Raw genomic sequence first — 27,796 nt, 5'->3', positions numbered from 1 at the left:
GAAAGGCCAACTTATGCTGAAATTCAAAAACCAAGTCTTATAAAACCATGAAGCACCCTGTATAGGGCAGTGGTTTGCTACAGCCAGCTTACCCAGGCCAACTGTTACATTTTTGGGAATTTTGACAGGTGCTTATTAAACACATCTATTATTAAAAATCAAATTGTATAAACATGATTAAATAAATTTTGTTCTAAAAAAGGTAATAACTTCCTAATTATATTATTACATTTTACCTTAGCTGTGCTCTTACAGTTGTTTACAGCTGTTTGTGTATATAACACTGTGGCCATGCACATCCCTTCCCGATGCCATATTCAATAATATCACAGTGGTAACTTGAAATTGGGTATGGTGAGAATGTTTGCACCACAGAAATCAGCAAAGCTATAAAACAGGACTTAATTTATCATTTTACTGATTTTCTAGACATAAAAAAGTGATGGAGAAATTTTTTAAACTTTTAATTTTGTATTGGGGTATATATGCTCAGTCACTAAGTCAAGTCCAACTCTTTGTTACCCCATGGCCTATAGCCCTCCAGACTCCTCTGCCCATGGAATTCCCAAGCAAGAATACTGGAGCAGGCTGCTGTTTCCTTCTCCAGTATTGGGGTATAGCCAAATAACAACATGATAGTTTCAAGAGAACAGGGAAGGGACTCAGCCGTACATATACATGCATCCTTTCTCCCCTAAAGCCCCCTCCCATCCAGGCTGCCACATAACACTGAGCAGGGTTCCCTGTGCTATACAGTAGGTCCTTGTTGGTTATCCATTTTAAATATAGTAGTGTGTACATGTCCATCCCAAATTCTGATGCGAAAAATCTTAATTATGCAGATTAAACCTAAAAGTGTATTATGTGTGTAACCATTACATTCAGGGAAAATGAGGAAATATTCTTCCAGTATTCAAAAGCTACTATGCACTTTAGCAATGAAGTCACTTACATCATTGCCAAACATTGTCTCATCCGTCTTACTATTGTTAACAAAATATCACCCAGCAGCCATTTTGGAATTGTTATACTGATTTGTCAGTTGCAACTATTGGTTTGGCCTCAAATGCACAAACTGCAGCAACAGAAGCATTCTGTGAGAATCAATTGGCAATATGAAAATTACAGTCAGGAGTGCTGAAGTCTTTACTATTATTTAAAGATTATATGCTGCCCATCCTTTATAATACAGTAAAATTTATAATAAACGTCTATGGGTTTATTAGGCATATATTTTCCCCCACATTTACCAGCATACTACCACCTGGAGCTGAAGATCTCAGGGCACTGAACATATGCTAAAGACTTTTTTCTTTAGCCTGTACCCAGGCTATGAGTACAGTTTTGTAGAGCAATTAAAAGTCCTAATGGTGATTTTCTTCACACTGTTCCAGAAAAGAAACAAAAAAGAATGCTCTTTCGTGTGCACAGACTCTCCTCTAACCCCAAGCAACTCTTTCACAAATGGCCAAGCACACCAGGTTGAGGATTTTGAATGTCTCAAAGCAAAACAATCACAATTATTGCAAAAAAAAAAAAATGTTTAAATGGGTACCTGATGAGATAACCAAGGAATCATTTGCTCATAAGTAGGCTAAGCATTAATCCACCAGTGGTGGGGTCCGAGTCAACAGAGCTGGACATGGGCATCATTACAAAGCGTGCATGTTTGGCCGTTTCTCATCTCTCACCTTCGAGCTTGCCCCTCTGCTGCTCTAGAGGTGATAATGTCTCTTCACCCACTGTCCTTTTCTATTCCTGAAGGCTTTTCTCTTCCTTCATCTACTTGAAAAATAGAGTAGCTATCTCTGAGGAAACCAATCTTTGTAGTCTAATAGCAAATTCAGACAACTCCAGGGGTCAGACCTTCTCTGTCCAAAATGCACTTAAATGCAAACTTTTAAAAATTGTGCATGTCAAATAAACTGTATCTACAGGAAAAATTAGCCCACAGACTGTCAGTTAGTGAGCTCTGAGTCTAATCTTTCAAGGGCTATTTGCAAAGGTGGCAGATTGATGTGGCCACACAATGGTGGGCATTTGGAAGCTGACTCACCTGGACCTGAATCCTGGATTTCTGTCTTCATGTGTGACCTTGGACAAATAACTGAATTTGTCTGAACCTTGGCTTTCTTATCTGTAAAATGAATTGTTGAAGAAAGGAGTGAAAACAGAGGAACCATCAATAATTAGAAGATAGCTCAGTAAGCACTTCAATTCTTCCTTGTTATTGAATGACCCAAGGGAAACTGAAAGATCATCCAGTTCCCAGTACCCAGGGAAGTTAATTTTTGATGATGAGATTTTAGGAGCTGAATTTAGGGTGTAAGTATCTGGAGAAGCAAAGCCAGGGCATGACCTCAATAGTCAAGTAGGCAGCTGTCTACTGTACTTATTCAAGACATAAGGATAAGACCGTGGGGGATTTGCATCTACGACATAGCTAGTCACAGAGAAGCATGGCAGGGGGAAGAAGGGAGGCAAGAATGCCAGACTTTGCATTTGGGGAGGGGTGCTTTGGTCTGATTTTTTTCCTCTCCACCGCTTGAGTCAAAAATTTAAATCAGGGCTGTAACTCACCCAGAGAATTGCTACTTGTTCCTTCTGCCCCTACTCTGCTGCTCAGCCCTCCACAGAGTTCAGAGTGGTCTTATAAGAGTTAGGAGGGGGAGGGGAGGGGGTGCGGCTCCCAGCCTTCTGCAGAAACCATTGTGTTTAAGGATTCCTTCCAGAAATAGATTTTTGTGACTTGTGGTTGTAGTTTGAATAACAGAAGAAATCTTTCCTCCACATTTTCATGTGGCCCATATGATCTGAGTAAAAGCAGCAGCTCCAAACATGAGATAATTTATGGAGGAAATGTCAGCTAGCTTGGAAGGAAATATTTGGCATTGAAAGTTTGCCCAGATTTAACTGAAAAGAACCATGTGACTTCATTCTTAGGATCTATACAACCCATCAATTCGGAGAGGTTGTTTAAATGGCATCCTCACTTGGGTTGTGTTCATTTTGAGCTGATCCATGGAAACACTATTAAAAAATGAAAACATGATATCAATTCTAGAATGTCATTCATAGCTATTTGACTGAGCCTTAAAAGGACTGCCAAGACTTGATGCCTGGTATATTGTCAAATTCTCAATAAACTCTTGACGGATGGGTGGATAAATAAATGTACGAATGATTTTAGATATCCAGCGAGCAATGAAAAGTGTGCTTGACATCATATAATGTATATCTCAATAGAATCTATAATGAGTTGTTTTATTGAGTTGGTTCCACTTTGATATGTTAAGACAAATACATATGTATGCTTCATAGGAAGATCCGGTATGAGCAAGCCAAGAATGTGCTCTGTTTCCTAAACATCTTTAAACACCTCCTGTACAACTTTGCTTCAGTATTTGACCAATGCGGCCTACATTGTTCTGTGAAACAACATAGCCTGGGAATTTTTTCAAAATAAGTGATGTAGTACAAAGAAAGCATGAGTAAGTAACAAGTGAGAGAATGAAATTGCCTTCCAGACCCATGGATGAGAAAATTCCCAGAAATGTTGGGAACTGCCGGAAATGCCTGGTTGTTAATGCAACTAGCCATGCAATTATCTTGGGCTGGAAGCCAGACGTTTCCCACTCGGTTTTGTGACAGCTCCCCTCTGGGGAGCAACGTGGGTTCCTTCGGATGAGCAGCTGTGTAACAGACCACCAGGACGTGACCAATTTCCTCTCAGGGCTGCGTGCCTTCTTCATTAAGGAGATGCCTGTGTCACAAGGGACACTGACTTTCATTTTACTGCTAGTTTACCCTTGACCTAGCTTAAATTATAGATTATCATCTTCTGAAGGCAGAATCCATGGCCAGGTTAGCTTGGCATCTTGTCTAGGTTCCCACCTTCCACTGCCATCATGCCAGGCCTGAAGGGAGAGCTCTAGGAAGACAGTGGAATTAGATGGAATGCCAGTTGTATCCTGTCCTGAGTAGCTCAGTTGATAAAAACTATGCCTGCAATGCAGGAGACCCGGTTCTGATTCCTGGGTCAGGACGATCCCCTGGAGAAGCAGTAGGCTACCCACTCCAGTATTCCTGGCCCTCCCTGGTGACTCAGCTGATAAAGCATCTGCCTGCAATGCGGGCGACCTGGGTTTGATTCCTGGGTCAGGAAGATCCCCTAGAGGAGGGCATGGCAACCCACTCCAGTATTCTTGCCTGGAGAATCCTCATGGACAGAAGAACTTGGTGGGCTCCAGTCCATGGGGTGGCAAAGAGTCAGACATGACTGAGCAACTAAGCACAGCACAGCACACATAGTGTGTGGAATAACTCCTTTGGGAAATGGCAAAAGTCAGAAAAGAAGTTTAGAACAGCAATTTAGCCTCTCAGATCTTCCCCTGAAGCCCTGTAGAAATCCTGTGTGTTGCTCGGAACCCGGGGCCTCTGGGGACCTTGTAGCGTGTACACGATTTAGGGGCTTTCTCCTTTTCATTCTGGCTCACAGGGCAGTGAGAAGCAGGAAGTACAGTCCCTGGGGTTAAAGGAACACTTTACACACAGCTTTGGAGCAATACACCTCCTCTACCCCTTTTTAGGAAAAAAAGTTGGGACATAGAGCTAGAGAGCCCAACAGCCACATTCTCGGGATATTTGAAATGATGCTCATCTTTTAACAAAGGCTGCCGTGCATCCACAAAGCAGAAGCAAAACCTGTTTCTCCACCTCATGGTGGCTCCATCATTGAGCTCATCGAGGTGATGCCCTGCCTGGAGGGCTGCGAGCACATCCTCACATCCTCACAGTGCCATTCCAGCACACCAGGGGAAAGATGCTAGAGAGACACACAATCTCCTGAATCTTTTTCTGTGTATTCCCCTCTGGATGGCAAGCGCCCTGCGTTCTGTACAGGGCACTTGCCATCTCCTGAACACAGCTATAAATAAATGCAAGCTGTCTTATTCAGACAATAACAACACATAAGAAAAAAGAAAATAATCATTAACAGGAAAAGAAAAACCTGTCCCAAAAGATGGAAACCCTTTGTGTTTAGAATAAGTACCTTTAGCTTTTTCATGGAAAAAATGTAATTTTTTTTATTATCTATAGTTACCACTTCCTAAATCCTTTTAATTTAGAAAGACTATGCCTGACAGAGCTTTTGTAATTTTTCTTCCATAGTTAAGCAGAACTACTCACTGCTCCAAATGGGGTCTGTTCTATTATTAAAAGTCATTTCTTTTGGCATATTTTTAAACCTGTCTTAAAATGATAACCAGGGGGCCTTGATAAATTAATTGCAAAGCTTCTCCTAAGGTGGCTTCAGTGGTTTCATTTAGACATTTATTTTAAGAGTATCTCTCAGTAGAATTTATCAGTGAATTGCTTTATGTATTCCCAGCATTAAAGTTATTTCCACACTGAGAACAGTATAATTCCTTTCCTCATAGTGAGGAAAAAAAGTGAAACTATCTTCAAACAATGTTAGGTTGGGTACTGACCCTTATGTCAGTAATTTTAGGAATGTTCCCACCAGAAGTTATAAATCATACATATAAGACCCGGAAGAGAGAGAAACATTAAAGAGTAAGGGAAAACAGCTATTAGCGTTTCACATAAACACCGTTAACTGAAGAACAATAAATCAAGCACATAGGAAGTGGGGGTGGTATTGTTCAAACTAGAAGGTTGAGGGGGGCAAGGAGGGTGGTTAGGAGGGAGCATGGTGCGAGCTGAAGGCCAGGTAAACAAAGCACACCAGGAAAGGAAGTATTCTGTCTCCGTTACTCCAGAGAAACTGGGCACTTCTGAGGTAGGCATAACCCTGGAGATTCTAGTTTGTTCCTTCATGGTTAAACAAGAAGTCAGCACTGATAACATCCTTGATAACACTTCCTCTGGAATGTACAACATTCCATGTTTCTGCTTCATAGTCACCCCCGGACAAGCATGAGTCAGACTGAGAGGTGGGGAATTTGCCAGGCTGCTCATGGGAGTGTTGAAGTTATACTCAGGCCTGTGAGGTATGGACTTGCTATGCTTCTTTCTCTTTCAGCTCATCTTGTACTAAGAGCCATAGGTGATTTCTTTACCTCAAAACAGACTATCTTAAGTGTGAGCTTAAAGGGCAAAGTTTGCTAGAATGGTAGATGGGACTGCAGACTGGACACATGAACCCTGTTTGTCTGATCATGCTGTGGTAAAATACTAGTAGCTAATTAAGGGATTAATACAGTGCCTAAGTATAGTCATTATCTTCATTTATCTTTCATAATAAATGTGTGAAAGACCATTATTATCCCAACTTTATAGATGAGGAGTCTGCAGTGCACGGGGTCACAAAGAGTCAGACACAACTGAGCAACTGAACGACAATAGATGAGGAAACTAAGAAGTGAAAAAAAAAGAGCTTGAATTTTTATAGCTCACAGAGGAGAGAACTGAGACTCCAACCCAGGTCTTACTCCAGAGTTTATGGTCTTAATGTGTCCCTCACCACACAATGATAAAGGGAAGCTACTATTACTGTGTTTTGAAAGCAGCCAAAAGAAAGTCTGCGTAAGATATAATTAAATAGCAATTCATAAGAGATCAGAGTTACTTGGGTCTGGATTTTTTTCTCTTAAACAAGCCTCTTCATATTATTTTGCAGCATATCCATTTCAAAAAGAGAGCTAAGTTGAATATATTGATAATTTGCTTAGAGTAGTTCTTAACTGTCCATGTATTGAATGGCTGCTGCTGCTGTGCTGTTCTCACTCATGTCTGACTCTTCGCAACCCCATGGACTGTAACCTGCCAGGATCCTCTGTCCATAAGATTTTCCAGGCAAGAATACTGAAGTGGGTGGCCATTTCCTCCTTCAGGGAATCTTCCCAACCCAGGGATCAAACCTGACTCTTTTTCATCTCCTGCATTGGCAGGCAAATTCTTTACCACTGAGCCACCTGGGAAGCCCATATGTATGGAATAGGTCTGAGCTTTCTCAGTCTAGGTGTTAAAGAAGCGCCCACCCTACTGGTGGGTGATTCATCCTGTGGGTCTTTCCCCTCAGAGAACAATTTAAATTAAAAAGTGCAAGAGAGATGTCCAGTCAAATCCAAACTGTACCATGCCTTAATAAGATTACACATGAAAAGAGAAGAAATAGTACCACGATAAATGGTACCATGGTCAATTTTTACCATAAATTAAAAGTACCAAATAAGTGAAAAATAAATGATATGGTACTTTGTAGGACAAAGATTTTGCTGCAGCTCTGAAGATTAAGAAAGAGAGAAAGTGAGATGACTAATAAATTAAGTTTTGAGTTGCACAAATCTGGATTTAGATCTACCTGCATGAGCCTGGTCAAGTTTTTTGACCTCTCTCAGTCCATTTTCTTGATCTGTAAAATGGGAATTTGGGGATTCAATAATACATACAAAATTATTAGCATGGTGCTCTGCTTGTTCTTACTGTAATACAATTGCCTCTTTGTCTGACAGTCTCCTCCAGTAGGCTGTGACCTCTTCAAAAACTGGACATTTCCCTGTTTATCTTTGCGTCTCTGCACCTTTGACATAGTGCTTAAGCTCATCCCCACTCCCAATGTTTCCTTCTCTGTGAAGGATATTCCATATTACTTCTGGTTTCTGTCTGCCCTTGACATAGTCCCCACTAGGAAAAGAGAATGATTTACCTGATGGTGAGTCAAGAAGACCTTACCATCTGTACTCTTCACATCCTCTTCAGAATGAAGTTTCTGCAGGGAGCTTGGTGTCTCATCCGCTCTTTCCCAACATAAATCTTTCTTTCCAGTGGCTCTGTGACTGAATGCGCAAGAGGCCTAACTCTGGGTTCTAGGAATATAAGGCCCATTTCCACACAGATATCGAGGGGTAAAGGAAGACCTAGCTGGAAATGTAGATTGGAACCAGACAATGAAAAGATCTTGTTATATCTTCATGGCATGACATTTTGGCAGATTCTTTCAAACGTATAGATAATGATAAAGAATGGAAAGAAGCTACATGAGTAAGCCCAAAATAATACTTGTTTTCACTTTTGATGTTTGGATATTTTTGGCGTTATGGGGTAGGGGTTGGGGGGTGGGGGAGGTTGTTATTTGCATTTTTGTTTTAATTTGTTGAGGGGCTAAAGATGAGATACCAATATTTTTAATTTGTAGAATTCATCTGTCTTATTTTTAAGTTGTTTTATATTAGGGTTCTAATAAACTCATTACTTGACAAGTTGGTTTTTCTTCAAGTGTGGTCCAGGGACCATCTCCCTCAGAACTACCCAGAGGGACCTCAGAATACAAATTTCTGTTCCTCACCTCAAATCTGTCAAACCAGAATCCCTAGGGGTGAGACCTTGGAATATGATTTTAACATTCACCTCCCCCAGGGGATTTTTATGCTCATTGTATTAAGGATAGCACCTGCTAACGGACAAGTGAATTCAATTTATTAATAAATGCACCTAGAAGAAGAAATTATGTTTGTGCATGTATATGTGCAGTTATTGCTAATCAGTTAACTGACCATTCTGATTGCTGCTATAGTCCTTTTCCCTATAGACCAGAGCAGTCCTGCTAACTCAGCCAAGGATATCGTCAAAACCCCAGCGGGGCCTTTTGTCTGTGTGTCTTTCTGATAGATCTTATGAACAAAAACTTAAAAATTAAACATTTTTAAACCCTTAAAAACACTTTTAAAAGAACCCTTACAATTCTTCCAAAGAACCATAGTTACATCTGCTTTTCCTTTTCTGGTTTTAAGTGACTGGAGGTAATGGACAAACTTCAACACAGAGGAGCATGCTTAGGTGGAGGTTGCAAGCTTTTATCCTGCCACATTGCCCGCCTGTTGGCCGATGTGGGAGACGCTCTGCTCAGGCCCGCTTTGTATCTCTCTTTAGATCATGCAACAGATGAGTGATCATCGCTACGACAAGCTCACGGTGCCTGATGACACGGCCGCAAACTGCCTATACCTGAATATCCCCAGCAAAGGCCACGTCTTGCTGCACCGAACCCCAGAAGAGTACCCAGAAAGTGCTAAGGTAATCAAACGTCCTTCCTGCCACAGTAGCTGGGGAGACCTCCTCAAAACCTTTCTGCCTAAGGATGTTTTTCACGATCGAGTGACAAATAACCGGGGCTTCCTTCCCCCCTAAACACATCATTAGGAAAGCCCAAAGGATAACATAATTTAGGGCCAAAGGAAAGTTTATTTAGCTCGCTCTTCTCATTAGTGTCGTTGGTCAGTAATGCATGCAGAGTAATTGAGATGATCATGCCTGGTATTCATTGCCTTTCAAATGAGTATTGGATCTCCCGAGTCTGTGCTCCAGCTCTGATTAAATGTACTTCCTGACACTCACATGCTCATCAAGCACAGAGACCTACACAGGTCAACTGTGTCATTATTTCTGACAAATCTAAGCTGCCCCTCAACAGAGGGTCATTTATTCCTTAAGGCAGAGAAATAGGAATGACCCAAAGAGAAGAGTGCTCGTTGTCAGGGCTGCAGAAAAGCAGGGGCTAAAAGCAAGGGCTACACATCCTAGGCAGCAAAGTCTTGAAAGGAGAAAACAGGAAGAAATATAAAATATTGCACATTCAGAACCAGCCAGCTGGGCCCTATAAGTATCTCTTCATTTGTGTTCTAAACAGGGAATTGCCTCCTCGGTATGGAATTCTTTCCTGGTCTGAGAGAAAGACTGGTCTTCCCAGTCTTTCAGAGCACTCTGCCAGTCTTACCTGTATACTTCAGTAATTTCATTTTAATCATACCAAACAGATCCAAAAGTGCTCATCCATAGATCCTTTAAGGGTTCATATCCTTTTTAGGCATTTCAGCATCATCTCTGCCCAAAGGAACAAGATATCTATACGAAGCATTACAGAAGAGCCTTAATAGCCATCGATCTCTCTTTTTTTTTATACACATGTATCTTAGGTTTAACATTTTTATAAAACAGTTTTGCTACCTTTTTAAAATTCAGTACTGTATAATTACTAGGCTGATTCTCATAATCAGGATCTCCCTCAGCAGATTAAAAAGGGAGAAGGGGAGGAGGATAAGCAGATTTTATTTTTTTCTATTTTCATGGCCAAAAGTGTGAATCTGAGGAAAATAGAGGACCTCTGACCCCCCAGACTGTGTCTTAACCAGCTCTCAAATGAATACTGGATCTCATATCTTAATGTGCATCAAAGTAGTTAAAAATACAGGTTCCTGGACTTCCACCCTGGAATCTGCAGTATCAGTAAGCACCCTGGTCACTGAACTTACCTGGGGAAATGGAACTCTGGATCGTTCATACCTACCTCTTAAGCCACATCAACCATGTGATAGTGGGATTATCATTAACTGCTTCTGAATTCAGCCCTGGGTCTATCACCAAAAACAGGAACACTATTCATGTTTATAGAGGGCATTCTCTGTGCCAGGCACTGTGCCTGGCGTGCTGTATGCATTACCCTATCCATCCATTACAGCAGCCCGTGAAGGCACTAATATTATTCCAGTCTTACAGAGAAATAATCCCATGGGGATGCTAATTGACTGAAATCACACTTAAAACCATGAGTTGACAGAATTGGGGCTGGAACGCAGCTCTAATTCCACCACTGTTAATTAACCATGGTACCAAATTTTAAGGAACCAAGTACACTCTACAGAAGCATGGTGGATTGGTTTTAGACAGTATATTTTCAAGTGATTTTTTAAAAAACCAATATGCTTTGATTTATCATCAGAGAAAAATCTGTTTACTGTTTATTTGAAGGTTTGACACATGCTTTCTTTCTATTCATGTCAAAAGATGCTCTAAAATTCACACCTGTCATTTAAAAGCACTTTGACCTGAAACGCTTCACTTAAATCATATTTTGGCAAGTGTTTCTAGTTAGCTTGTTAAGGAAAGAAGCATTATAGTTGAGAGGGTTTTAAAGTGTGGAGAGTCATACTCAGACTGAAATCAAGGCCACAGACTTTCATATATCACTTAATCCAGCACTGACAGGGCAGAATAAAGGCCTTGCTAGTAACAACCACATTTCTGACACATCTTTGGCTTTGAGGTTAGAGCAGAGAGCTAGTGGTTAACCAGTGCTGCTCGCTTTATGGGTTTCGCTGTGGGCATGGGTGTGGTCTCAGTGACATGCATGCCTTGGGGTTCCATGTATGAAAAGCCTGAGCTCACAAGCTAAATGCATTATCTATCCCAGGCAGAGGGGGTTGGGGGAGGGGGCTGGGGCTGGAGGGCCGGGGAAAACAGAGGCAGAAACTGAACCTTCTCTGCTTTTCCTTGATTCCTCCTACAGGTTTATGAAAAGCTGAAGGACCATATGCTGATCCCCGTGAGCAATTCTGAACTGGAAAAGGTGGACGGGCTGCTGACCTGCTGCTCGGTTCTAATTAACAAGAAAGCAGACTCCTGAGTCACAGTCCCTCCCTTGTATCCGGCAGTACTGCACTCCTAAGGCCGGTAACTGTACCCACTCCTGTCGTTTTCATTGACAATCTCCTGTGCCACTGTGCCACTAACCCTGGTTTACAATCCTAAGTTTCATTCCTTCCTTCTGCACCTCGCCCACCCCCTCCCCTCACAGTGGTACCTAAGCTGTGGATTTGCTCAACGAGTTAAGCAATCTAGAAAATATAGAGCTAATGAATTATTGAAATGTGATTAATACTAGAAAGGAAACACTTGTTTTAGTGTTTGTACTATCTGTGTGAAAATCATTTAGTTGCCAATATATGCCGATGAATGTCTTCTTGATCAGTCAGATAAACTGGGTTTTCTTTCTGTTTGTCATTAATCATCTCTGGCTCCTGTGAAATTCCCTGTCCAGGGATCCTCTCCTCTTCTCTCTTTTTTCTTCTTTTCCTACTTCGCTGTCACCTTGACCTTAGAATCTGGGGTCCTGCCTTCGCCACGCCTTCCTGCAAGCGGACTTTGTCTCTCATTAGTCTTCTCTGCCTCGCGGCTGCATCTTCTGCCGTCACACCACTGACCCCCAGAAGGGTCCACCTTAGCAGAAGTGTGACGAAAATCAGAGCAGCTGTTGAGGGGAGACTTAACTACCCAGAGGCAATTCCCAATGGAGTTTGCCCCAGAGATCTAAATTCCAGAAGAAGTAGGGCACCACACCTAGGAAGGTGAATTCAGCATCAGATGGTTGCTAGGGGACTGCAGATCAAGAAGCTTGGAAACACTCCATGGGTACAACACTTCAGGAAGACTTTAAGTCACATTCCATGAATTTTTGCTTCATTACTGGCCATTTACAGACCTTGAGGAATAGACTGAATTTTTTTCGTTTGACCCATTTTCATTCCCCCCGGTTGAAACTCACCCTGCTTCCACGCTTCTGCCCCTGCACTATTCCTGATCTACAGAGTTATTCCTTTCAAAAGAGTCATTACATTTAACAATGACTGTAGATGGGCTGGTGCAAGCCATTTGGAGCATGTTCAGGAAATGATAGGCTTGGTGCTTGAAACCAACTGCAGACAATGGACAATTCTACGTTGACATATCCAACATTTACCGTGGAGTTCAATGGAAATTTATTTCCTGTCTAGCCTTCCCGTTACACAAGCTTAAACTGACACAAATCTCTTAACAAATAACAATGCTGCAGCGGAGGGAGAGAGAGTTGTCTTTTACTTAAAACCTGAAAGGATCAGCCTTTTAGCAACCCTGGGGAAATGGTACTTTCCAAGGAATGGTGACTGATCCAGGCATGTTATCGAACTTCCCAGTCATCTCCACCTTTCCTATATTGCCTTTGGCTTCTTAAGATTCGGGGAGTTTAAGAAATGCTACTTCAAGTCTTGCTCTGCTCACCTACAGGTTTGTAATCAGACATTCTTTATGTTTGGTGACCAAGAGAGAATACCTTCATTTATTCTCTCTCCCCCTGAGCAAACGGAAGTAAGAAACCTCTGAGCATACAAGACATCCTTAACCACTATGTTTTTTATTTGATGATTTTACGTCAGACTTTGAAGAAATTCCTTCTCCTCCTTCTTTTTCTTTTTGCTTAAATTTAATATTCATATCATACAAATATCTAATTTCATGCATCCTATGACTAAAACATATCTTGATCACTGTCATATTTCCAACTGTCTCATCATGGGTGAACAATATATTTTTGCCACAGAGAGAATGAATGTCATCCACATGCCAAGTTAATAAATAAAACTGTCCTCAGCAGTTATAGCTGCCCTTTTGGGTTAAATCTGTCCCTATGATGGCAAAAACAGAAATCCTCCCCAGGAGAGTTCAACATCTCAAAAACAGCCACGGGAAAATGAATGCAATGAGCCACTTCAGGCTTACTAGTAAAGCTAACTGGCTTATGATTTTCAATATCTTTATTTCTATCATTCCAAATTAAAGAACTGTTCTCTGTTATGTTTAGTAAATTGAAAGTGGATCAATTTTTCTTTTGAACAGTTTGTTCTAACAGAAGGCTGTTTTCACTTTTCTTTTTCTTTGCATCTTTCCATCTTTCATTCTCTTTGTCTCAAGAAATCACTTAGAATCTATGTGCCTCTTCTACAGAATCTTATTCTGCACTGTTCCATCACCTACAAGACTGGCTTCTTTGGACCCTATCTGTGATATGATGATGTGAAAACCTAAAATACTTGCAGAATACTGATATTCTTTCTTTTGTGTACTCATCAGCATAATAGTATCTTTGAAGAGGAAAGACAACCCATTACCCCATTATATAGGTTCCTCTTTTGTCCCATGTGATTTACAAGGATAAACTAACAGAAACTGCTTTTTGACATTATAAGGACATTAGAAATTGTATGTAAGTAAATAACAGTTGAGTCGGAATCTCGTGGTCGATAAGATTCAGCTTACTAAGGACAATCCAGAGAAAGTACATGAAGCGGCATTATTTCTCAACTGTGACAGATTGCTATAGAAATCAGCAGGCAGATCTCTCTCCTGTGTATTGATTGCTCTACTGTGAACAGATTCCTAAGGCTATCTCTTCATCCCGAACGGGGGAAATAGTCTGCAGATGAACAATGTGACTTATTTAGAGTTGCATGTTAATCTTTGTAATTATTTACTCCTTAACATCCTACAAAACCCAGAAATGATTTCCACATGGTGTTAGATTTATTGTGCATTTTATCTTGCTGACCAGCCTGTTGCAGGCCATGTATGGTTATCCACTCTGTGTGTCAAAACCAGTAATGCCTTTCACGGCCCTTTAGTCCCGAGAAGTTCTGCACTGATTTTAGTCTCTTGCTGTCCTGATCCTACAGGTATACCGATCACGATGGAATAAAGTGTGAGTTGTACTGTGCTCAACAGCCTGTGTCTCTTTTTTGCAACAGAAACTTCTATGATGAATGAAATCACCATATCCTTGCTATCAGAGATGGGAAGGTTTTTTTCTCTTTTCCTGTAAGATATGGGATTAGACATACTATATCTGTAAATCAGCTGCCATCCAAAGCTTGGATTAAAATGATAATTGAAGGATACTCCATCCTTCTGGTGCTTAAAAAGTATGCATATTATCCATGCCTGGTCAGGAGACCTTGATTTCACACGTGTTCCTCCTCGAAACAGCTTCCCTGGTTTCTTTTACTCCTAACTGTCATCAGCACATTATAATATGGCTTAGTTATAGAGACAGTTGAACAGTTTTTTTTGTTATGTTCATGCAAGAGTTTGGTTTTTTGTTTTGTTTATTTTACAGTAAGCAGGTTTTTTTTTTTAAGGAAATTTGAAGGTTTTTTTAATGAGGCTTTTTATTTGCAACAATTTTTTGCAAACTGAAAGTAGCTTCATTGTTCTCATTGTAAAGATAATAACTGCTCATCACAAAAATAAAAATCACACCATACCCTCCAAAAAACATAAAACATAGGAAAAAATACCCTAAATTTTATCATCTACAGATAGCTACTATTAAAATTTTGGAGAGGAGTTCCCTAGTGGTCCAGGGGCTAAGATTCGAGTTCTGTATGCAGGGTGCTCAGGTTTGAACCCTGGTCAGGGAACTAGATCCCATATGCTCTAACTAAGAGTCTGCATGCCACAATGAAGATCCTGCATGCTGCAGCTAAGAACTGGCCCAGCCAAATACATTTTTTTTTTTAATTTTGGAGAATATCCTCACAGATACAGATGTAAATATGAGATAATTTTATATAATTACACTGTTTCATAACCTGCTTCCTTCACTTGGCAATGTATTGTGGCCATCTCTCCATGTTAATAAATATAGATTTACATCAGCAATTTTAACAGCCCTGAATATTTCATGATACAGTTGTACAGCAGCTCTTTCTAATTTATATGGAATGTTATATCACAGATGTTCAGCATGCCCACATTTCTAGTAGCCGGGGTCTTCAGGCTATCAAAAATGTTCTGCATGCAAGCTTTCACACACCCGCAGGGTGAGCTCAATCTGTAGTCTTCTTACGGTAACTGAAGGGCGAATGCAAAAGCCCACCAGAAGCACAGACCAATACTAAAATCCCTTGGAGAGTTCATTGATTTAGTCACACCTCTCAGTTGATGACGCGTTGGTTAGTTCTCCATTATTTAGGTGAGTATTAATATGGGTGATGAAGCTAAAAACTGCTAACTGCCACCCCCTGCAAAACTGCTTTGGGCCCCCACAGGAAATGGAACCCTCCACCCAAGTGCCAGGGTTCTGTGCTACTTTCAGAGGAGAAAGGGAGATAGTTTTTTATTATTATTTTCTTTTAATTTGGGGCTGTACTGTGCAGTACATGGGATCTTAGTTCCCCAACCAGAGGTCACACCCGTGCCCCCTGAATTGAAAGCTCACTGGACCACCAGGGAAGTCCTAGGGAGGCACGTTTTAAGGCAAGAATTAGCAGGGCTTCCCTGACTGGTCTTCCTCCCAGCCTTCCAGAAGAATGAAGATAAAAATCCCCTCTCGACAAGCTTCAGATTCTGAAAATGAGAATTTGCTGGATGAAGAATTCTGATCAACAGTCATTTTAGACACATGAGCCAAAGGAGAAGAGGGTGGCAGAGGATGAGACAGTTAGATGGCATCACCAATTCAAAGGATACGTTCTTGGGCAAACTCTGGGAGAGAGTGAGGGACAGGGTGGCCTGGCATGCTGCAGTCCATGGGGTCTCAAAGAGTCGCACACAACTTAGTGAATGAACAACAACAACAACAAACACGTGAGCAGTTTAGCAAGTGCCCACACTCTGCCAACCCACTCCAGTATTCTTGCCTAGAGAATCCTATGGACAGAGGAGCCTGGTGGGCTACAGTCCAGGGGATCACAGAGTCGGACATGACTAAGTGACTGGACATGCACGCACACACACTATGCCAGGCTCCTGGGTGCAGCTTCTGTCTTTCAAGAGCTGACAATCTGAAAGGGGCAGGAAAGGAAGACCACACAAGTACCCAGATGATGGTGACACAACAGAAGGTAAGGGAACCACCAAAAAGCACGGTGCCATGGTGGTTCCTGAGTAGGGGCGAACAGGTGGAGGGCTTAATCTGGCCTTGAAAAGTCAGCTCTGGCTTCAATAAGCGAGGATGGAGGCCTGGGAAATAGCAAGAGCAAAGGCTGGGAGGTAGGAGAGCACGGTGTGCACTTCAGAGGCATGTACTGTGTGCCCATTAACTCTGCTGGGCCCTGGCAATACAGTGGTAACTACCACTGCTTTCCTAGAATTCACATCCAAGTAGGAAGACAGACGTTAAACAAGTTACAGAAAGTGTAGTAAACATTATGAAAGGAGAATGGGGCTATCAGGTCACATGGTAGAGCCCAGCAAATGCATTTGTTTGGCTGAAACATGAGACAACAAATACAAGAGCACAGTGAGACAATGGATGTTGGAATGTCAAGGGCTTTGGATATTGGGGCAGAACTGGGGCTTCCCTGATAGCTCAGTTGGTAAAGAATCCATCTGCAATGCAGGAGACCCCAGTTTGATTCCTGGGTCAGAAAGATCCGCTGGAGAAGGGATAGGCTACCCACACCTATATTCTTGGGCTTTTCTTGTGGCTCAGCTGGTAAAGAATCCATCTGCAACGTGCGAAACCTGGGTTCGATCCATGGGTTGGGAAGAGCCCCTGGAGAAGGAAACAGCTACCCACTCCAGTAGTCTGGCCTGGAGAATTCCATGGACTGTCTAGTCCGTGGAGTCACAAAGAGTCAGACACGACTGAACGATTTTCACTTTCACTCACTTTGGCAGTCTGGGAGTGTTCCCTGAAGACTTTGGGGACAAGGAGTTGTACAAATGGAATATGATATGGCAGCATTGTATGCAATCACCGGGAACTGAGTCTGGTGTTCTTCTAAACTTAATCTCCCCAAATATAATTCATCATTGAAATATCTCTTCTCATCATGAAAATGAGAGCTGGGCAATTAACTTTATTTTCTCTCCTGAAAAACAGATTAATAACACCTTCCTCTCCCAACTCCAAGGGGATATTTTCAAGGCAAATGAGATAAAAGGACTAGAGGGTTCTTTGGAAGAAAGGTATAATGTAAATATCATTATCATCATCATTATCCTCATTAACTCCTATCACAAGTCTGCAGCCCATCAAAATGTCATCTTCTATTTGACACATCAATCACCTACTCCAGAAATAACTCAGAATTTTCATCATTGATGCCTGTAAGCTGGCCTGACGGCTTCTGTGGTGAATTTACAGGTTTCCTTGGTCCCCGACAAGGCTGCTCCAAAGATATACCTACCTTAGGGAACTTCTGGCAAATCCGAATGGTCCTCATCTCCCTTCCCTCTCCAAACACTCATTTCTAACTCAGTGAAAGCTGAACCACTTAAAGCACAAGATAAGGGGGTTTATCAGGCTTTTGGGAGAACGTGTAAGTGCCAAGTATGTTAGTCACTATAAATAAATAAAAGATTCAAACCAGTTTGCCCCTTAACCACTTGGTAAAATATAGCTTGGGCTGGCTTGTGACATGAATGCCTACAAGCAGCGATGGGTCCCTAGGTCTTGGGAAGCCCTCTCTATTTATAAATAGAAAGTTTAGTCATTTGGCTATGAATACAAAGGAAGAGTTTGGGTGAATTAACACAGACTTCTGAAGGTGGTTTGCTTTTCCTATGCTTAAACTTTTTTTTAATTTTTTCTTTTAAGTTCTTGCCCACAGACAAGGACGCCTATTGATTAGACAGAGCTTTGGGCCAGAACTTAGAGGACAACTGCTCAAAATTAAGCAAAGAAACCAAACCATGTGCTATGTGTTGAAATTTCCCACTCTCCCATCAAGGTACAAGAGTGCATATTTCAAACTCTGCATATTTCACCCCACTGCAGGAAAAGTTCAGGAACCAAACAAGTTCTGATTCCAAGCAACAGTTGAGCTGTGTAAAAATGTTAGCTCTTCTACCTCTGGAAAGAGCTTTGGAATAAACAGAGTCACGGCCATGAATCCAACAGAGGCTTAAAATTCCAGGACAGGATATGAACAAAGTCATCTACTTTGTTTACATGGGACTCAGATGAGCATCTGAGATTCCCCTGGAGTTAATGTTAGGACAGCAATACGGGGCTTGCTTTCTTTCTAGGCTTAATAATAATTAAGGGAGACAGATGGAACATTATTACCATGGCAAGGGATGACAGAGGATGAGATGGTTGGATGGCATCACTGACTCAAGGAACATGAGTTTGAGCACATGTTGAGCACATCTCTGGGAGATGGTGAAGGACAGGGAAGCCTGGCTTGCTGCAGTCCATGGGGCTGCAAGGAGTTAGACATGACTTAGTGACTGAAAAACAAACAGCAACAAAGGTGGTAACAAGGAATCTATCTGATAGGAAGTAGAATTCACTCCCATTTGTATCAAATGAAGAGACTTTTAACAAAGGTCTGTTTCCAAGATGTGAATGTTCAACATGCAAGCAAGGGAGAGTGGATGAGATGCCCAGAAACGAGTTGTGAGCAGCAGCCCTAAACCCAGCAGGACGAGGACGGGAAATGCTGCCGCCAGATCCAGAAGAGAGAATGAACTGCCACAGCTCCGCCAGAGACCAGGTTTCTCCTTTCTCACTTCCTGACCTGCTGGTGCTCCCCGTCGACTAGACACAATGTCAAGATGGCTAGTGGGGGTCCAAGGTGATACCCCTTGCAGGGGCCAGCACAGAACTGGCAGAGAAGGGTAGAGAAAGGATCCGGGGAGAGTAGAAGATGATCAGCACAATGACATGAGGAAAATGAGCTTTCGACCCTTCAGAAAGTAGTCATCACCATCTCTGTCTCTCAAGGTTGGCATTTAAATCCTATTTCTTAGCAAATTCCTTAGGCACATGCCAGTTCTGTGGTTCTCTCTCTCAGTATCAGAAAATGGTTGGAGCAGAATCAACAGTAGAACAAGAGTCTGCACAGCCTGAGGGTGAGAGAATGGCACATTCCAGACCCATGAGTCCTGGACCTCTTTAGTAAACACTATGTTAGTTCTAAAATTAGTGCAGTCACTTGGGCACCTGGTGTCCAGAAACAGCTAGTTGCCTTTTCACTGTGTGCCCATGACCCGCTGGTGACATAAAGTTGCTTAGAATTCCAAAGAACCTATTTTCTGCATTTTCTCCTTTTGTTTCTACATATAGTCAGCCTTGCTAGGCACGAGCTGTTTTGATTTTACATGGTTATGTTGTTCGTGGGGATAATATTCAGTCTAAACTAATAGTAGTGAGTTCCCCATTCTTGGGGGGTGTTCAAGTAGAAACTAAAAGACCACATCCAAGAGTGGTTGCAGGGATTGCTCTATCCAGTTAAATCTGATGTAGGTAGCATCCAACATCCTTCACCACCCTGGGAAGTCTGCTGCTGCTGCTGCTGCTGCTGCTGCTGCTGCTGCTGCTGCTAAGTCCCTTCAGTCATGTCTGACTCTGTGCAACCCCATAGATCGCAGCCCACCAGGCTCCCCCGTCCCTGGGATTCTCCAGGCAAGAACACTGGAGTGGGTTGCCATTTCCTTCTCCACCCTGGAAGTCTATGATTAGGTATTTGTACTGTCTTGATCCTCAGTGACTTTCTTTCCCCTCTAACCCTCACTTCCCCAGTCTCACTATCTGTGAACACTGTCCTCATCTATTAAATAATAGTAATAAGGCTTCCACTTCCAGTATGACAGCATCAGAATATAGATGGCTGGCTCCTTTCCAAAACTGAAAAAAAAAAAAGTTTTTAAAGAAATATTTAAAGTCTCTGGAAATGGTTATAAGTGTATATATCAAATGAAGAATTTTAGTCAAGAAAATCTATGGAACTTTGTCAGATCAAGGAGACTCTGTGGTATTTGAACCTGCACCCTTCTTTCTCCCCTCCCAGCTCAGTGGGATATCCCTCCACTCCAGACTGCGAGCCAAGAGCATGGGGCCCTCTGGAGCTGCAGCACCCAAAAAGGTGAAAGGTTAGCATTGCTCATCTTGCCCTCAACTACCTGTTGTTGACACTAGACAAGTGTGGCCAGAAGGTGGGGGCTCCTGTCTTTCTCCTAGCCCCACTTATGAGACAGAGGCTCTACCCTGAGCCTTGTACCAGGGAGAATACTGGGGCCCTAAAGACCCTTGCCTCTGCTTCAGAGTCGGGGTGCCAGCAAGGAGAGGCAAGTCAAAAAGACTTTAGGCTACTGTCCCCCTCCACCTAGCACATAGCAACTAAAGCAAAGAGGTCACTCAGAGAGGGGCATACCATTGTCTCCGCTCCAGCTGCAGAACATTGCCTCAGAGACTTTGCCCAGGAAAAGAAGCACGCTGTAGAACAGAGTTCCAAATTCTCATCAAAAAGCTGACTTCTTTTGCAACAGAGTATAAAGAAATTGTCTAAAGATGTGTTCAAAAACAGTGGAGGTTGTAGTGAAAAGCAATTGGTAGATTCCTTGGAGGTGTAGGCTAAACTGTAGGCATCCAGATTGGAAAGGAAAAAGGAAAACTCTCTCTATTCAGAGAGATTGACATGATGATGTAATTTTATACAGAGAAAATCCTAAGGGACCCACTTTAAAAAAATGACTAGAACTAATACATGAGTTCATTAAGGTGTTAGGATACAAGATCAATATTTTTAAAGTCAATTGCATTTATATACATGTGATAAACAATCCAAAAATAAAACAAAGAAAAATAATTACATTTATAACAGCATCAGAAAGAATAAATTACTTAGGAATAAAGTACAGACCTTATACTCTGAAACTTAAAAACCATTGATAAAAGAAATCAAAGAGGAGCTAAGTAAATGGAAAACCCTCTCATGTTTATCTGTTAAACTACTTAATGTTGTTAAGGGCTTCCTTGGTGGCTCAAGTGGTAAAGACTATGCCTGCAATCTAGGAGACCAGAGTTTGATTCCTGGGTCGGGAAGATCCCCTAGAGAAAGGAATAACAACCCACTCCAGTATTCTTGCCTGGAGAATTCCATGGACAAAGGAGCTTGGGGGGCTACAGTCCATGGGGTAGCAGAGCTGGACACAACTGAACAACTTTCACTCACTCACAATATTGTTAAGATGTCAATCCCTTATCTACAGACTCATGAAATATCTACCAGAATCCTAACTGACTTCTTCATAGAAACTGGAAAGCTGATTCTAAAATTCATATGGAATTTCAAGGAACCCCAAACAACTGAAGAAAACCAATACTGAAAAAGAAAAATAAATTTGTAGGACTCAGACCTCCTTCAAAGTTCAAAACTAAGAGTAATCAAAACAGTGTGGTACTAGAATAAAGACAGACACATAGATCAATGAGATAGAACTGGGAGTCAAAAAATAAACCCACGTGTCTATGGTCAACTTTTTCAACAAGGTCGAAACTGTTTAGTTGGGGGATAGATTTCTCAGCAAACACTCCTGAAAACTATATATCCACACACAAAAGAATAAAGTTAGACCTTTCCCTTACACCATATATAAAAATTAATTCAAAATGGCTCAAACACCTAAGTATAAGAACAAAAATATATAACTTTTGGAAGAAAACATGTTCGTAAATCTTTAAGACGCTGGCTTTGACAATGGTTTCTTAGACATGACACCAAAAACACAAGCAGCAGAAAAAAAAAACAGACTCATCAAAATTGAAAACTTGCACTTCAAAGGACACTGTCAGGAAATTAAAAGTCAGCTAACCAAATGAGAGACAATATATCATCTATCAGATGAGGTACTTTATCTAGACTATCTAAAGAACTCTTATAATTCAATGATAAAAATTACAAATAACCTAATTTTAAAATAAGCAAAGGATCTAAAAAGACATATCTCCAGAGAAGATATACAAATGGCTGATAAACACATTTTAAAAAATGTTTGACATCATTTGCCATCAGGGATATGCAAATCCAACCACAGTGAGACACCACTTCACACCCATTAGAATGGCAAGAAGCAAGAGGTCATATAATCACAAGTATTAACAAGGATGTGGAGAATCAGAACCTTCATATATTGCTGATGGGAATATAAAATACAACCACTTTGGAAAATAATCTGGCAGTTCTTCAGGACTTAAACAACATTGAACTACCATTTGAACCAGTAATTCCACTCCTAGGAATATATACCTAAGAGAAATGAAAGCATATGTCCATACAAAAACTTGTGCATGAATGTTTATAGCAGAATTATTCAAAGTAACCAAAGGGTGGCAACAACCCAAATGTACACCAATTGACAAATGGATAAAGAAAATGTGTCATCTCTACACAACAGAATATCATTCAACCACAAAAAAGAATGGAGCACAGATACACGTTGCAACATGAAGGAACCTTGAAAACATGCTAAGTGAAAGAAGTCAGTCACAAAAGACCATGTAGTATCAGTTCATGTATATGAGATTCCAGAAGAGCAAATCTGCAGACCCAGAAAGTAGATTAGTGGTTGCGTAGGGCTAGGAAGATGGGGAAGGCAGGGAGGGCGAGGAAGAGGGACTGATTCTAAAAGACAGGAGGTTTCTTCCTGATATAATGAAAATGTTCTAAAATCATTTGTGGTGATGGCTGTGTATGTCTGTGAAAATGCTTAAAACCACTGAATTGTACAATTTAAATGGCTGGATTGCTTGTATATGAATTAAGTCCCAATAAAGCTGTTCTTTTAATGACAGTAATAATACTGTCATCTTTGTATCTCAAAGGGTGGTTGGGGTTATTGAATGAGAGAATTTATATAAAAGTACTTGGCATCCTATGCAGTGCTGTACAAATGTAGCGTATTATATTCTTGAATGGGATTAATCAGCTTTTCACTAGCACCTGTCAGTACAAAACTCATAAGCTACCATTCCTGAAACTACCTTCACCCCCAATTAGATTTCCTTTTCTTTCACGGTTAAAATTCATTGACAGAGCCCAATGCTTGAAAGAGTGCCACATAATGATTGCTTATGAAATGCTTCTTACCATCACAGGCTTTTTAAAAGAGGAAATAATGTTTCTTTTATATGTTTTCACAAAACTCAACTCAAGTGTGTGCAATTACCACACATACCAAGGTCCTCGTTAGTCAACCCAGGAGTCCACATAGGTTGTATAAGAGTTTGGCTAACTGGCAAGGCTTCCTCTCCTCACAAGTTCCCAAACCCCACATTACATTTTGGCCACCATTGTGCTCTTTGAGCTGGAATAAACAGCCGTCTGAATAAGCAAAAGGAGACGAGATGAAATTTGCTCAAAGTGGCAAGTTTGAAAGTAATACTGAAAGAAGCCAGTTCTTGGCCACGTGAGTTCACGAGCATTGCACCAACACAGCATTTTTATACGAGAAAAAGAGGGAGAGATCAAGTTCCCCTTTCTGGTGGCATTTGCTTTGCTTTGCCTGGCCTGTCCCATCTTGCTGTCTAAATACTCATTCCTTTTTTAAATCCAACTGTACAGCCTCGGACTCCAGCCCATCCTATTTGTCTAGCAAGCAGCTGATGCCCTCATGATATCTTTTTAAAAACTTTTAACTAGTGTTTAATGAGAATAGCTTCTCTTCTTTCCTAAAGTTGTATGCGCCTGGCACAGTGCCAGGACGTGTTATGTTCTTCTTCCCCCAAACTTTCCCTAAACAAGTACCTGAAGAGGCAGGTGACAAAACTGAAGCCCAGAGCGAATCAATCACTGGGCTAGTGGGTGTGGCTCTGGGACTCACACCATCAGCCCAGTCCTAGCTCTTTAACACTATTCTTCGCTGATGAATGAAAACAGGTGCCCTATTAACATTTCAAAGTGATCACATATTAGGCATTTTCAGAACGGAGAAAGTGTTCTTACCTCTGCCTTTCCATATTAATGTAGACCTCTGCTGCTGCTAAGTCACTAAGTGTGTGTTATCCTCTTTCCCAGAGGCATCCCCTGGCTGAGTCTCAAAAACAGAGGACATCCCTGTTTGTGGACAGCAGTTTTTGCAGGAAAACTGTGGAGCCACAGCGCCCTCAGGTGGTCATTTGAATTTTCTCATGAGGCCTTTAGGCGGTTGTTCAGTCCCTAAGTCGTGTTGGATTCTTTGCGACCCCATGAACTGCAGCGAGTCAGGCTAGGAATGTTGTGCTTCTGACCTGTCGGCCTCCGTGATACCCGTGACCCCTGGGAAGCTGAGCCTTCTTAGGACCTGGCCGTGGACCTGACCTGGGCAGATTCGGTGGCCTGGTCTCTCCCACCTTGGCTGAAACCAGAAATGGAGTCAGAGTCCCTGCAGAGGTGTTTTAGATCCTTACACACTGGAATCTGGGAGGGTCTGAGGCATCCCGACCAGGAAACTAACTCTGCTCCCACCCCAACCTCCAACCATCCCTTGACCCATGACTGAGTCTGCATTTCCACATTTCCTGACATGGAGCACCAGCTCTTCAGCTAATGATCTGTTCGCTTGCTGAAAAATAAAATCATCAACTCTGGGGTAGAGGCGAAAGTGTCAATACTTTACTTTTTATTAATTATTCACATCTGCATGTGAAATATGTCCATCCAACACCTACCTGGTAACAGGTGTTTTAAGAGAAAGGAAAGAACCTTAAGATAATGAGATCCAGTAGTAGGTGGGGATGACAAGAAATTGAGAATGGCAGGAGAATCAAAGAGAGAAGAGACAAGGTGAGGAGGAGAAGGGGATAGGATGGCAGCAGAGAACATGGAAGGGAGGGCAGGAAGGCAGCTGGTCCAGACCCATGTGCAGCCTGACTCAGCCCTCATTGCCTCAGCCTCCAAAAGTGTGGAAAACCCACAAGGGCATTGAAACCCAGATGTTTCAATGGCTGTACTCTCATTATTGCTATAGATAGAAAGAAGATAGCTATCTAGATAGATAGACAAAGAGATACTAGATAGAAAATAGATATACAGACAGATGGGTACTAGATAGGTAGAGTTACTATAAGGAATTGTCTCATACAGTCGTGAAGGCTGATAAGTCCATGATCTGCAGTTGACAAGCTAGAGGCTCAGGGAAGCCAATGGTGCCATTCCAGTCTGTCCAAGGGCGTCAGAACCAGGAGAACTGATGATGTCCAAGTCTGAAGGCAGGAGAAGACCAATGTCCCAGCTCAGAGACAACAGGCAGAAGGAGAGAATTCTTTTTTTCTTTTTTCTTTTCTTTTTTTTTTTTTTTTGAGGCTAATTAGTTTACAATATTGTATTGGTTTTGCCATACATCATCATGAATCCGCCACGGGTGTACAAGTGTTCCCAATCCTGAACCCCTCTCCCACTTTCCTCCCCATTCCATCCCTCTGGGTCATCCCAGTGCACCAGCCCCAAGCATCCTGTATCCTGCATCGAACCTAGACTGGCAATTCATTTCTTATATGATATTATACATGTTTCAATGTCATTCTTACTTGGCCTTTTACTCTATGCAGGCCCTCAGCAGACTGGATGAGGCCCATTCACGTTGGGGAGGGCAAACCACTAACTCTTTCACCAATTCAAATGGGAACCTCATCCAGAAATCCTCCCACAGACACACCCAGAAAAGATGCTCAACCGATTATCTGGGCACCCTGTGGCCCAGTCAAGTTGGCACCTGAAACCAACCATGTCTCTTGGCCACAGCGCTGGTCAGTCAGCACTCTGCTTTTTGGTTATTTGCGCCCAGGTTATTGTTACCTTAGTAAACACTGAAGCCTGAAACAGCCTTTCTCAACCTCATACACCCAGCATCCAATACAGTCAATCCTCAGGATGTTTGAAAATATAGAAATAGACAAGCTCACAGATTCGGGTCCAATATAACGAAAATATATTTGTCTGATTACGCAGCTGTGTCTTCTGAGAGGACAGTGATCACTGAGGCAGGGGCCGTGCAGGTCATCACATTTCCAAAACTTAGTATGGCGTTTGACACATAGTATGAGCACGCTCAATTGTTCAGTTGTGTCCAACTTTTGTGACCCCGTGGACTGTAGCCCACGAGTTTTCTATCCACGGGATTTCCCAGGCAAGAGTACCGGAGCGGGTTGCCATTTCTTCCTCCAGGGGATCTTCCCACCCAGGGATCAAACCTGCATCTCCTGCATTGGCAGACAGATTCTTTACCACTGAGCCACCTGGGAAGCCCCTTGACACACAATAGGAGCTCAGTAAATGTGTGGTGACCCAGGCAGGAATGGATCCATCAGGCAGTGAAAGAATGGAGCCAGCCGTCCATCTCCCGAGCTGCAGGACTGACTTTGCTTTTCAGCCAGAGCTGACCAAACACCACTCTTAACCTCCGGTCAGAATCTGAAACAAGTCTTTACAAACTGGTATCTTTGACATTCTCTTCAGAGCTGAGAAGCCTTTGCTTGTAAAATTCCAGCCTTGCTTGTTATCACTGTGTTTTATCATCATGGTTACCAAGAAACTCTCAAAATTCTATTGGACCCCTTCAGAAGTAAAGCCAGGAAGTCTCTACAATTACTGCTGTCTGTGAGGAACCCATGACAGCACCTTGGGCATTTTCGGTGGAGAATGAAAACTCTGATTAAATGGAGATTGTCACAGCCAGCAAGCCTGCTGAGCTGGCAGGAGATGTGCTCTAATGCTGTGAGACAGGCTTCCAGAACAATCTGGAGAAGGGTGAAAAGCCCCAGTCCAGGTTCATCTTAAGTGCTAGAAGTCTCTGCTGTTCAGAAAATGAGAGGAAGGGAAATCTACCTTTTTGGCTTTACTGGTGAAAAGCAGGGGTGGTGGTCCCAGAAGAGAGTCACACGTGCTCACCAGTCCCCAACTCCTCTGGCAGGAGGCCCGGTTCAGGGAAAATCAAACCCTCCATGAGTCATGCCTTTTGCCAGCTTACAGAGGGTACAGGGTAGTGGTGGAGACGTGGGCTCTAGAATCAGAACTGCTTCCAGATTTTAGCTTGGGCCATTACAGTTTTTCACTCAGTCGTATCCAACTCTTTGAGACCCCACTGACTGCAGCACACCAGTCTTCCCTGCCCTTCACTGTCTCCCGGAGCTTGCTCAAACTCATGTCCATTGAGTCGGTGATGCTCGCCAACCATTTCGTCCTTTGTTGCCCACTTCTCCTCCCGCCCTAAATCTTTCCCAGCATCAAGGTCTTTTCCAATAAGTCGGCTCTTCACATCAGGTGGCCAAAGTTTTGGAGCTTCAGCTTCAGCATCAGTCCTTCTAATGAATATTCAGGGTTGATTTCCTTTAGGATTGACTGGTTTGATCTCCTTGAACTCCAACGGACTCTCAAGAGTCTTCACCAGCACCACAGTGGCGGAGCCAAAAGGTAACTTAGAAAAGATTTAGCCATCCATGAGTCTCTCAGACCTCAAACTGTTCCAAACAATGATCATA

The 27,796-nt window shown here is 42.1% G+C and overlaps 1 protein-coding gene across 2 annotated transcripts in view; it reads left to right on the top strand.

The window, feature by feature from the left end:
• DDAH1 (dimethylarginine dimethylaminohydrolase 1) overlaps window positions 1–14,326 on the top strand; it is a 150,258-nt gene extending 135,932 nt beyond the window's left edge. For both annotated transcript variants that reach the window (XM_069596374.1, XM_069596383.1), the window contains exons 5-6: window positions 8,896–9,039; window positions 11,309–14,326. In XM_069596374.1, the coding sequence (XP_069452475.1) occupies window positions 8,896–9,039; window positions 11,309–11,425 (261 nt within the window). In that variant the 3' untranslated portion in view covers window positions 11,426–14,326. The remainder of the gene's footprint in view (window positions 1–8,895; window positions 9,040–11,308) is intronic.
• The last annotated feature ends 13,470 nt before the right edge of the window (window positions 14,327–27,796 follow it).

This window comes from Ovis canadensis, chromosome 1 (assembly GCF_042477335.2).
Source record: "Ovis canadensis isolate MfBH-ARS-UI-01 breed Bighorn chromosome 1, ARS-UI_OviCan_v2, whole genome shotgun sequence".
NCBI lineage: Eukaryota > Metazoa > Chordata > Mammalia > Artiodactyla > Bovidae > Ovis > Ovis canadensis.
This window is presented reverse-complemented; position numbering and strand designations above follow the sequence as displayed.